The following is a 13,050-nucleotide window of genomic DNA, read 5'->3' as shown; positions in this document are numbered from 1 at the left end:
TACATGATTTCTGCTTAACGCGATTCTTTCTCATATATAAATGATGGCGGCCAGTATTATGGTTGTATGCATGGATAAAACAGGGGTGCCTAAAGTAAACCACGGACTTCTGGCGAATTAATGGCAAACTCTCGCACATGTGATTACCATTACGTCACAGTGATGGAATGTAAGTATATACTTTCCATTTTTGATTTCTAGGTGGACTGCAACCAAGGCCATGTGAATAACGGAAGCAGCATAATTCTGAAAATTCTATGTCCCAGAAGGGGATTGAACTCACGTCTCGTGTAACATACATATAAGGATACGAAGTTGATTGATGTAGACGATGTTTACCTAATGTTGAAACTACTTATAGAGAATAACAAACTGCATACTGGTATTCAATAACACAATGCATTTCTGTACAACACTAGAGAGGAGAAATGTTTTTTTAATGTACTCCTATAATATATGTATATTAGTAATATGTGTTTTCAACGCCTGTGTGCATATTTATTCAATGAATATGCCAAACCTACACCAAAATACATGGACAGTAAATTAACGCTCAAATTAGGTTAAATTCACACCCATCAGTTCATACACACGTCATTTCGATACTTAAAAGGATACAAAATCGATCCTGATTGGCTGGTGCATGTGAGAGATAGGCAAGACCAGTTTATACCTTGCCTAAAAGATGAATTTTACGTAGGGTACATTAATACAAGAGTCACTAATGGTGCAAGATTTAACCTAGGAAATCCTGTCTCCACTATCAACCAATCAGCGTCAATTCTATATCCTTTCAAAAAGACAATAGTGTGCAAATTAATATTAAGCCCCGCGCCGGGTGTGGATAAACCCCGCGGGCAATAACCCCGCCCCAGACAATAACCCCGACATGCAGTGCCCCCCCCCCCACTCCGACGCCTTATTAAGGACAAAACGTATGTGCATAGATACATAGGACCTAGATATGGACACCGAGATGCATTTTATAGTGTAAACTTTGAGTTCTGCATTTCAACTATGCAGTGAGATACCGCACTGACACATACCCTCTATAGCCACATGATGAGCATATACACATGAAATTCTAACCCTCATTCGTGGTAACTATAATGTATATGTTTTTATCATTTGTTGTCTCGTCATTTAAACAGTATATAGTTTTGAAAACATAAGAGTCAACAGATCAACTTCCTTGGACATATAGTTTTATTCTCGAACGTCTATATTTACACAAATTCACACATATACCGTACCTAGAAGAAATATCTAAGAATTAACAATTCTGTGAAAGAGACATTTTGATGCTCTTAAACGTAACAACAAATGATTCTAATGCAATATGACAGTATACATCCGCCCGGTTGCAGCTTTGCTGCGTATACCGTGACTGATATATCATGAGTTAAATGTATACATTTGGGTATGCCGCATGTGACGTGTTGAAGTTCATAAAGAATATGCTGATTTTCTGTTGAGTCCGCAAAATGTTGTTTCAAGCTTGTTTGGAACGAACAGGTTCATTGGCGAAACTGCAAGAAAGAAAACGAAGGATTTATGATTTAAACGAAAGTCATGAAAATTTCTTCATTTAAGTGAAATATAAAATATAATTTTTCTTTCCAGTTAAACACCAGTTCTTCGTTATTATATATGTACATACATTATTGTCTTATTTTCTTGACAGATGGTTATATAGCTTTGCCGAGGGTAGAATATAGTGGGCTTGGGTTCTCAAGAACATCTTGCTGGCCGCCGTCTTATAAGTGAAATATTCTTGAGCACGGCGTAAAACACCAATCAAATAAATTAATAAATCAAAAGTGTGCGCTTTTAAATGAAAACATCGGGTATAAATCACTTTGGCACTTTCATATTAATTTTTTAGTGAAACTTTTTTCGCCTTGTTGGTATTCGTTAGTTGTTGTATATACGGGATATGGGTGCATGGTGAAAGTTGCAAACTACCTGTATATAGCCAAGCTTGGCTAAACCACCATGGGTCATGGACCAAGTAACTGGCACATGCTGGGGTAAAATCAATGGTAAGCTCAACAGAGGCCCATGTAGTTTCAACAGGTATGCTTTTCAAATACATCTACACTCACCCCAGGGGGATCCGAGAAGAGTTGGGCATATGCAGTGCTTCGTTCTGGTTTCTGGGTCTCCGTTTGGTTTCAAGTTGTACCAATAAACTGCACTGCCCTATAAAATGTGAAAGAAAGAACAAATGACTGGGTTTAACGCAGTATTTCGGCCGTACGGTGATGAGAACACACAAGAACCAAGAAATACAAAGTGTAAAAAAAAACAAAAAAAACCCCTCGAAGTCAACATCACAATTTCCCGTCTGCCCTCTCACGGAAGTATAATTTCTCTCATTTACCATAACGGGTGAAATGACTGCTTACATTGGCCTTTAGAATTCGGACCAGGCGATAAGCAAAAGAAAAGAGCTGTTACTTATGGATACCTTACGGCGATCCCTTTATAACTAAGCAACCATCCGCATCGAAACATCGAGTTAATATATTAAGAAGCTGTTATACACAAATAATTACTCCTGGTAGTCATGGTGATGATGAAAGTAAAAGAAAACTAAAATATGAAGTAAGGTCCATCATACAGACAACTGAAAACTATGCGTAAAAATACTTTCATTTATTTTTTTTTTCAGATTTTTTAAGTGTTGAAAGGCATTCAAATATTTGAAAACTATGGTAGGTTTTATGAGCCGTACTGACGTTATCTCGTCACATCACCTTTTTTTCCTGATGTTCACAAGAATGAAGGAATTTCTGGGAACACTATTTAGTAATCTTTCACTCATTTGTAGAGTTATTCTAACATTCAGTCTGGTTGTTAGAGTTGAAAAACGTCAGAGTTCCTAACCTCTGATAGTATGGTACATAAAGCCCACCTTAGAATTCAAATGTTTGAGCGCTTTAACTCTTCACAAAAATCTAAAAAAATCAATGATACTATGTTTATGCATAGTTTTAAGTGGTCTATTTAGTGATACCTGCTTCGATTTTTAGAGGTCTGTTAGAGGAATGTTACCTTTACAGTCTGGGATTTGGACCTTCAATTTCATCTAGATATGACCCTGACTATACACAGTATAATGCAATATAAACTCCTTGTGTTTTACTTGGGTTCAAGTTTTTGTCACCTATAGACTCGTACCTTTATGGACGGAACCTTCAGGTTTAAATCTGGAAACACTATGTCTCCACCTGTGATATCACTGAGCTGAAAGAGAAATTATTTGATTCATACACAACATGTTTTGAACGACTACTTTCTAATGCTCAATATAGACATGCATATTCGCACTTAAAGCCACACACATGTATAATCTTTCTCCGGCCGTAAGTGGGGGGGTCTTACAGCAACCTGCGGATGGTCGTGGGTTCCCCCCCCCCCCCCTCCGGGTTCTGCCCGGTTTCCTCCGGCTGCCGTCGTGTAAGTGAAATATTCTTGAGCACGGCGTAAAACACCAATCAGATAAATAAATCAAATCAAAAATTTATAATCTTTAGATATGAACCGAGACATAACAAAAATTATGTACATTTATTCAAAATGAGCAGGGGCCTCCGTGGCTCAGTCGGTTAGCGCGCTAGCGCAGCGTAGTGACCCAGAAGCCTCTCACCAATGCGGTCGCTGTGAGTTCAAGACCAGCTTATGCTGGCTTCCTCTCCGGCCGTACGTGGGAAGGTCTTCCAGCAACCTGCGGATGGTCGTGGGTTTCCCCCGGGCTCTGCCCGGTTTCCACCCACCATAATGCTGGCCGCCGTCGTATAAGTGAAATATTCTTGAGTACGGCGTAAAACACCAATCAAAAAAAAAAAAAAAAAAAAAAAAAAATCATCAAAATGAGCACTGGAGTCTTAATACATCCTTGGCAAACTGCTTAAATATTTTAAAGCAACACTTGAGTCTATCTTCCCACGTTTTCAGCCGATGGCAAGCCCACATGAGCCCCTGAAGTGGTGAGAGCTAGTTTTCTTTTAAATTCACATGTAAAGCATGAATGCATTTTACTCATTGATGGAAATCATCAAAACAAGATTACAGTTCTACGCTGTATTTAGAACGTTCACTGCACACTACAAAACTCTGAATAATTCTGAATATGAATGGATATGGAGACGCCTATACTCACAAAATACATCCATTTTGCAATTGGGAATTGATAAAATCTCTTAGCGTATTCGATTTCGTTGTAGGTATCCAAATTGCTTCTCTGTTGGAAATAAATAAAAGAAAATATAGTCTTGTAGGATGTGTTATTACTTGTCTTATAAATCATGTATCACTTGACCCCTCAGAAGTGTCACAAAATATATTATCACAGTTTACGTATATTCTCACCAAATTAGGACCGTTGATACTGTGGATAAGGCTCTTGTATATGTATTATAATGACACCATCGCCCGAAGCCGTGATATATTGTAAGATCTGAAGATGAGTGAGTGAGAAAGTGAGTGAGTGATTGGGGTTTAACGTCGTTTTTCAGTCATATGACGACGAAGGAGTCCTTAGAGTGCATGTGATGTGCCTCCTTGTTGCAGGACGGATTTCCACTGCTCTTTTATCGAGTGCTTTTACCGAAGGCATGTAAGCCGCCCCGCCCGAGTCATTATATTGATATGGGTCAATCAGTCGTTGCACTATTCAAGCGAACGCCAAGCGAGAGCGTTACAACTTCCTCTTTTTTTAAGGTTTTGGGTGTGACCCCGACCCAGGATTGACCGTGGATCTACCACGCATCTTTCAGTATGCGAGAGTGAGTGAGTGATTGTTTGGGGTTTAACGTCGTGCTCAACAATTTTTCAGTCTGGTATACAAGACATTACATGTATATATACATATGTAGATACAGTACTTACAAGTTTTTTCACTTTCATGTTTTCGCCGAGGCCCCAATTGACAGCCTGTCAGCAAAGAAAAGAAAAACATAAACATTTTATTTTGGGCAAGAAATTTTTTTCCATACATTGGAATATGTTCCTAATATACGTTGCATCATCCTTGTTGAGTTTCGCTACCAGGGCTTTACACCTTAAGATTGTAAAATGAACCTTATCAACATACTAGGCCTATATATTTTCTCCCTAGCTCTATAACGTTTACCTTATTACGTGAATGCAAAGCTGGGAGCTATATGTAGAAGAACATATGGTTTTAACCTGCCTAATGTATCACACATCTATACAATCTTGACTGGTCCAATATGGTCCATTTATTACCAAATACCACTGTACAATTTGTTATTAGCAATAATAAGTTGCACCATTTGTTATTAGCCATAATAAGTTGCACCATTTGTTATTAGCCATAATAAGTTGTACCATTTGTTATTAGCCATAATAAGTTGTACCATTTGTTATTAGTCATAATAAGTTGCACCATTTGTTATTAGCCATAATAAGTTGTACCATTTGTTATTAGCCATAATAAGTTGTACCATTTGTTATAAGCAATAATAAGTTGTACCATTTGATATAAGCAATAATAAGTTTGCTTGCTGTAATTTTCTCAGGAGGCTGAAGACTGGCAGTGTATTTTGATGGCATAACAATATGAGTAAGACAACTGTTTCTGGCTTCTGGCGGTAAAATAAAACCAAATCAGAAAACAACACACCCAAAATATCAAAAATAATGAGACCCTGAGAACAATAACACACGATAATGTGGTTACCTGTAAATAACGTTTACTGGTCAGTGCAGTCACGTTCATTATTTTGTCTACGAGGCTGGTTCTTATTTCGTCCAATTCGTACCTGTTTTTTCTGAAATAAATAACAAAAAATTACAATTTTGTGTAAAAAAAAGTCTGAAATACAGCTTATTTAAACTTACACCTAAAGAAAACTAAACACTTAATTAAATCCGTATATTCTATAGTGGATGAGTATCTGTTTGACTTGTACAGAGCCTGTTAATTATGTACGTGAGCTTAACATGTAATACAATTGTGGAATTTAAAACCTATAAAGGAGATATAGGTAAAGATATAGGTATAAAGCTGAGATTCCTTACATGCGGTAGCGGTATACGGTACGCGGCAAAAAATCGAAATAGTTAAAATAAGTTGCAATGATTCCATAGGTACGGTCGCGGATCCGTTTTTTCATGCGGAAACGTATACGGCAAAATCAATCGCACCATGTAGCGATCGGTGCGGTATGCGTTTTCAAAATCGGACAGGGTATCCCAAGAAATGACGTCACTGGTGGGGTGTTTCCCCGACACGCGGTCGGAACTTGTTTAAATTGTTCTCTGGTTAGACGAAAGTACTGTTGGAATTTTTCTCCATCCAGCTGCAATTCCGAGACCAAGTTATGGAAAGCTCCCTGCTGAGCTCTTTGCCGCAAAATACTGTGGACCCACCATCGGTGTTTTCTCTTTTTACGCTTCTTTAGTTGCAACAACTTATATGACATTGCTATTATGGCAAGGTCTGAATCTTGCTCTAAAGCCACACGTCGTGAAATGGAGGAATGCGACATGTTTGCTCTGATAAAAACGCACCATGAATGAAAGAAAACGCATAGGTTACCGCATAAATGGAATCAGAGAAAGCGCATACCGCATGCTGTATCCGAGTACCGCGTGCCGTATACCGCAAACCGCATACCGCGTATATGGAATCTCAGCTTAAGATAAAGGACAACAGAAGTTCCAGCTTCATGTGATCCCCCAATATGAACATTACGTTTAAATGATTTTATCTTAGTGTATGGTGCCAGAGTGTCTGTATGAGTGGAGCGTTGCTGCATGTGTATAATCGAAGGCATGCCTCACAGAAATTCACTTTGACCCCTCTTATTCTGCTGTATATTATATATTTACTGAATCATTCAACAACAGATCATATATTTCCTACTCAGGGGCCTCCGTGGCTCAGTTGGTTAGCTCGACAGCACAGCGTAATGACCCAGGAGTCTCTCACCAATGCGGTCGTTGTGAGTTCAAGTCCAGTTCATGCTGACTTCCTCTCCGGCCGTAGGCTACATGGGAAGGTCTTCCAGCAACCTGCGGATGCTAGTGGGTTTCCCCCGGGCTCTGCCCGGTTTTCTCCGACCATAATGCTGGCCGCCGTCGTAAAAGTGAAATATTCTTGAGTAAGGCGTAAAACACCAATCAAATAAATAAACAAATATATTTTCTACTCAATCCACTTTCAGCAATTATTCAGGTCGGTGCCAAGAGATAGATGTCCACACCACCTGTTCCCTACCCTACTACGAAAGGGTATAACGCACTAGTAAAACTGAGGTCTCATTGGCCGAGGACCCAGGAGCCTCTCACCAATGCGGTCGCTGTGAGTTCAAGTCCAGCTCATGCTGGCTTCCTCTCCGGCCGTAAGTTGGAAGGTCTGCCAGCAACCTGCGGATGGTCGTGGGTTTCCCCCGAGCTGTGCCTGGTTTCCACCCACCATAATGCTGGCCGCCGTCGTATAAGTGAAATATTCTTGAGTACGGCGTAAAACACCAATCAAATAAATAAATAAATCAATGGCCGAGTGGTTAGCGTACCAGCACGGCGTAATGACCCAGAAGCCTCTCACCAATGAGTTCTGAGTTCAAGTCCAGCTCATGCTGGCTTTCTCTCGGATCGTACTGGGAAAGTCTGGTAGCAACCTACGGATGGTTGTGGCTTTCCCGCCGAGTTCTGCTATACCTTCATTTGCTTGTATATCTCCAAAAATTTTAAGGAACTTTTAATGCGTTTATCAACACATTGACCAATAATTTAAATAACCAAACATACCTTGTTTTGGAGACGGTAGTTTCTTTTGCCCATGCCAGTCTCCCAGATCGTTCGACCTACAAATAAATCCAGGCTTCGTTGCACAAAAAGAGGCCAAAAATGGAAAATCCACGATAAAGTTGAATATGAATTCAGTGCAGAATAATACTAAATATTCTTAAAAAGAATGTCGTTGATTCAGGTATGTATGCTTTCGTTCATTTAAATCTTGTGAACTGTTTGATGAACTATACTGGAAAGTGTATACAATATGAATACAATATGAAAGTACATACAATATGAATACACACGCATATACATATATATATATATATATATATATATATATATATATATATATATATATATATATATATATATATATATATATATATATATATATAAAATAATAAAACGCCTTCTTAAAAAAGGGCGTTTTATTATTTTTGTTCCTATGTAAATTCTCCACCAGGGGATCTTTCTCTATTTCTTCACATATATATATATATATATATATATATATATATATATATATATATATATATATATATATATATATATACTACAATATATGGAAGCCTTCAAGACTTACCGTATCTGAGGAAATATTTCCAAAATATTCTGTTTGTTGTGGGCTTAACACATCGTGGACCATGACGATCCGTGGCTTCCAGCTCAGTATTTCTTCTTTAATCACCGTAAAAGGGGAGTCAGTGGCCCTTAGACGACAAAATAGGGGACGTGTCCTCTGGGACTGGGTATAGGACAACAAAAAACATAGAACACAAGATGATACCAGTCACTTAAACAATATACGCATGTTTATTTATTATATCCCCATCAAGCGGAATGTCGAGCCAAAAAGAACTGATCTCCAAAACGCATGTCCATATTGGTTAGCCACTTGCACGGTCTAAAATGGATAGGTCTATATCTTTTATGAAAAATGATTATTGCAATTATTCACATCCACAATGAATCGTGTGATGTAAGCGTCATGGTGGATATTCTACATAAAGTTGTATGCTGCTGGTGGATGGGCAAGTTTGTAAAGTGAGGTACAGTAGGTTTTAAAGAGCAGCAGGACGACCATATTGAAAGTTATTTGGTAAGCTGTATATGATGTCCTGTACATAGATGCGGTGTATATAGATAGTTTTATAGGAGTGAGTGAGTGAGTGTTTGTGGTTTAACGTCATACTTAACAATTTTTCAGTCATGTGACGACGAAGTAATCCTTAGAGTGCATCTCATGTGCCTCCTTGTTGCAGGACGGATTTCCACCGCTCTTTTATCTAGTGCTGCCTCACTGAAAAGACTTACTGAAGGCAAGTAAGCCGCTCTGTCCGAACCATTATATTGATACGGGTCAACCAGTCGTTGCATTATCCCCTTAATGTTGAACGCCAAGCCAGGAAGTTACAACTTCTTAGGAGTGATCCAGGACTGATCTTGGATCTACAGTCTCCGGAAGCGAACGCTTCACCAACTGTGCTATCGGTGTCGGTAGTTTTATAGGAAATACATGTTGTATATGGAAGCATTAGTATGCTCTTTGTGAATGACGACATACTGTTAATGGTTTCACAGGACTATGTGAACGGCTTAACATCATTGCGCTAATAAGGCCGTCTATACCTTCATCTCCATACTTGGCTTGCTTGATTATACCACTCACTATATAAGCGGGAGTTTAGCAAGATTCACCAGAAGATGTCCCTCCTCTCCGGCCGCAATGACCCAGGAGCCTCTCACCAATGCGGTCGCTGTGAGTTCAAGTCCAGCTCATGCTGGCTTCCTCTCTGGCCGCACGTGGGAAGGTCTGCCAGCAGCCTGCGGATGGTCGTGCGTTTCCTCCAGGCTCTGCCCGGTTTCCACCCACCATAATGCTAGCCGCCGTCGTATAAGTGAAATATTCTTGAGTACGGCGTAAAACACCAATCAGATAAATAGATCAGATGCCCCTTGACTAATATATTTATTTGTTTGAATTCAGTGCCTCAATCAAGAAGTTTTTACTTATTCGATCGCGACCAGTGTATTATGGGTTGAAGAAATCAGAAATCCTGGCTGGTGGAAGAAACCAGAGATCCGAAGTAAACCCACCGTAGGGAAGTTAGACTGACAAACTTTTTCACGTGTGAGCTATGTCGCACCAGTGGATGGCAAGCGGAGGTAAGCTTCATGCAAGATCACACACGAGATCACCGTTGACCACTAATTGCCATCAATTCCCAAAAGAAGCATGTAGGTATCCGTGCGCGAGAATGGCATTGAACCCCTGTCTGGTGTGACCTATAGGTGATCTGGAAGGTAATCACTCGGTCATAACCCGTTCCCTTCCCACTGATTGAATCCACCCCATCTCCCGCATACATTTTATTAATTAAAAAGCCTGGACCAGGCATAATGCTATACTTGACTCGCTACGATAAGGAAGGTGAAGTAGTGTGGGGCCATACGTCACAACGCTGTTTGAACCTTAGCACCCCACCCCTCTATCACGTGCACCTAACTCGGTAATTTTCTTGAGTTTAAACACCATGCAGTCCTTTATTTCTACCAACCTGACTTTCTCCTCGACATAGCTGTTCACAAGCAGTCACAGCCTTCCCTAAAACGCGAGGTGCAAGCTTAGAGTTCTCCCCCGTCTTCGTTGCATCTTCCTTTCTTTCTTTGTAATACTGAAGTTCTCGTTTCACAGACTTACTTTCAGGATCTAGTGATCACGTGCAAAACATAAATATAGCCATTTGGTAACATCATGTGAGCATTTTACTGTCAATTATATTGGTATACATAAAAATGATTTTTGTTTTTTATTTCCGAAAAGTATGGAGCATGCGTGCCTTCTAAAAGCATGCGTACATAAATATCGACAATCTCAAATGAATAAATCAAATTTATCAGGGAATAGGGCGACCATGTTTAGAGCGTAAACTTACAGACCACAAAATATATACTGCCTGCCAGTTGGACCGTAGCGCTATTAATTTATACCCTACCCCACACTAATGTGAGTCTTTACAAAGTTTCAGGACCTGGGTCTCATGCCAAGAAGCCATTTTTTGGCTTCTGTCATAAACTGAAATACTTCATTAGAACTTATTTTTGGACCCTATGAAAAAATATTTTGACCTCCTGAACAATGTAATCTTAAGACAATCGTTTTAATAAATAGGCAGTGTTTGCGAGTTTTAAATTGAAAAACATTAAAAAAAATCAGAAATGGCAATGTGCATTTGGCGTCGGGAATCTACTCCACAAACACAGCCTAATTCCCAAGAAATTCAAATTTGTCTTAGCATAACATTTTATTTATTTATTTATTTATTTATCTGATTGGTGTTTTACGCCTTACTCAAGAATATTTCACTTATACGTCGGCGCCAGCATTATGGTGGGAGGAAACCGGCCACAGCCCGGGGAAAACCCACAACCATCCGCAGGTTGCTGTAAGACCTTCCCACGTACGGCCGGAGAGGAAGCCAGCATGAGCTCACAGCGACCGCATTGGTGGCAGACTTCTGGGTCATTACGCTGCCTCAGCGCACTAACCAACTGAGCCACGGAGGCCCCGCATAACATTCTCAAGTGATCCAAACTTTGGTGTTAAATCGGCCCTAGAGCACAGCAACAGCAATTGTACTTACATAAAGCGGAGCATTCCTGAAGCAATTTCACAGATTCGGATGGCATTTGGACCTGAAAAAAACAAAAAAAAAAACAGAACAAAATAAAGAATGGCGAACGGTTCAAGAATGAAGAACGGTTTAAGAAAGATGACACTTCAGCCAAAAATAATGACATTTTAATTGTATTACCATAGATCACAGTCGTATACAACAGAATCCCATTGCATTGATGGTTGAGTGATGTTGTTGAAGGGATTCAACATGATAATGTTGTCAACATGATGAGGCTTCGTGAAATACATTAATACTTAGAGGATATCTACTGTGTGGTGCGCAGAACAGGGTCTTATAGTAATAACACTGTCATGTATGTCGACACACTTCCTGACTCACCGTTATTTCTTGTAAATGATACTTATTTTAATTCTGAGGGTTTCCGAACAATTTATTTGTATACCATATATAAAATTAACTTCAGTCTGTCAAAGTTTGCTAAAGGAGATACTCCTGTTTATTTTTAGTGTGTTGATTTCATTCTGGTAATTACATTGTTCACATTTTTCGATTCCCCACAGTTTTCATGTTAACAGTTTATCGTTTAAGCTAAGAGTATATTTCTACATTTTAACATCTTCTGCTGCAGCACAGTCTTTATAGTGAAATGTTTCATACCGTGTGCTTTGTTACAGTTTAAACTGTTAAAACTTCAGGATATATTGTATATATATATATATATATATATATATATATATATATATATATATATATTGTTTATGGTAAATTTACAGCATTTGTCTTATAGTTTTTGATTGTAACACGTGTTTGCAGTTTAGTATTTTGTTAACAATATATTTTACAATTCTTTTGCACGTGGAAATACTGATCATACCTGGTAATATGCACCTGCCAGTTCTCTGTACAATTTGATGACTGTGGCCTCATCTGCCATGGACTCTTTGGCCTTTGCTATTCCGGATTTGAGCCACTGTACAGCTTCATAATGGAATCCGTTGTCAGTTGCAACGTCTGCGATGTAAGGATGTCATCTAACGTGAGTGAGCCCGTAGTTGTGTCAGCCAGGTGTCCGCTGATGACGTCATCGGTGTCAAGCTTGTACACACGTGACAATCTGACAAAGCGCCATAGCCGCATCTGAGACGTCACTCTCACGCGGCCACATCGTCCGACGCTGACACCTGTACAGGGCTCTTTCAACATCTGTACACAGAGAATAACATTTATGAAAATTCAGTCACCACTTTTTTTGCGATGATAATGGCGTATTTCTAGGTTGTTAACTTGTGCTGGGATGAGAAGACGTGTGTGCACGTACATTGATTTTCGCACTGAAGTTGTCTGATTGACGTCGCTCCATGCCTATACAGCCCCACATGCAGTCGTGAAAGTATAGGTCAGCGAAGAATCACCAGGGGTTAAACGGCGTTTGAACTTGTGGATGAAACTCCTTTGAAAAACCTCATCACACGATCTCTCCATGGATCTCTGGATGGACAAATGTCGTGCAAAACCTTTACAAAATGTTCTTGCTGAGAGAGAGAAAAACGTTTAATAGAAAAATACCAGTTTGACCTCCAACTGCTCATGGCACTTCAATGTCATAATGCATATTGAATCCAAACAAAGATTTCAAGGG

General features: G+C 39.4%; 1 protein-coding gene across 1 annotated transcript; it reads right to left on the bottom strand.

The window, feature by feature from the left end:
• Positions 1-1,196: 1,196 nt before the first annotated feature.
• On the bottom strand, positions 1,197-12,609 carry LOC135471684 (prolyl 4-hydroxylase subunit alpha-1-like). Its single transcript, XM_064750999.1, has 11 exons — positions 12,286-12,609; positions 11,415-11,466; positions 10,329-10,480; positions 8,354-8,515; positions 7,783-7,838; positions 5,708-5,798; positions 4,894-4,938; positions 4,166-4,246; positions 3,184-3,249; positions 2,106-2,202; positions 1,197-1,529 (listed from the first exon to the last, which is right to left on the bottom strand). Exons 1-11 carry the CDS (start codon positions 12,343-12,345, stop codon positions 1,447-1,449), a joined length of 945 nt encoding a protein of 314 aa, XP_064607069.1. The 5' UTR covers positions 12,346-12,609; the 3' UTR covers positions 1,197-1,446.
• Positions 12,610-13,050: the final 441 nt, after the last annotated feature.

The sequence above is a fragment of the Liolophura sinensis genome, chromosome 7 (genome assembly GCF_032854445.1).
Source record: "Liolophura sinensis isolate JHLJ2023 chromosome 7, CUHK_Ljap_v2, whole genome shotgun sequence".
Lineage (NCBI taxonomy): Eukaryota > Metazoa > Mollusca > Polyplacophora > Chitonida > Chitonidae > Liolophura > Liolophura sinensis.
This window is presented reverse-complemented; position numbering and strand designations above follow the sequence as displayed.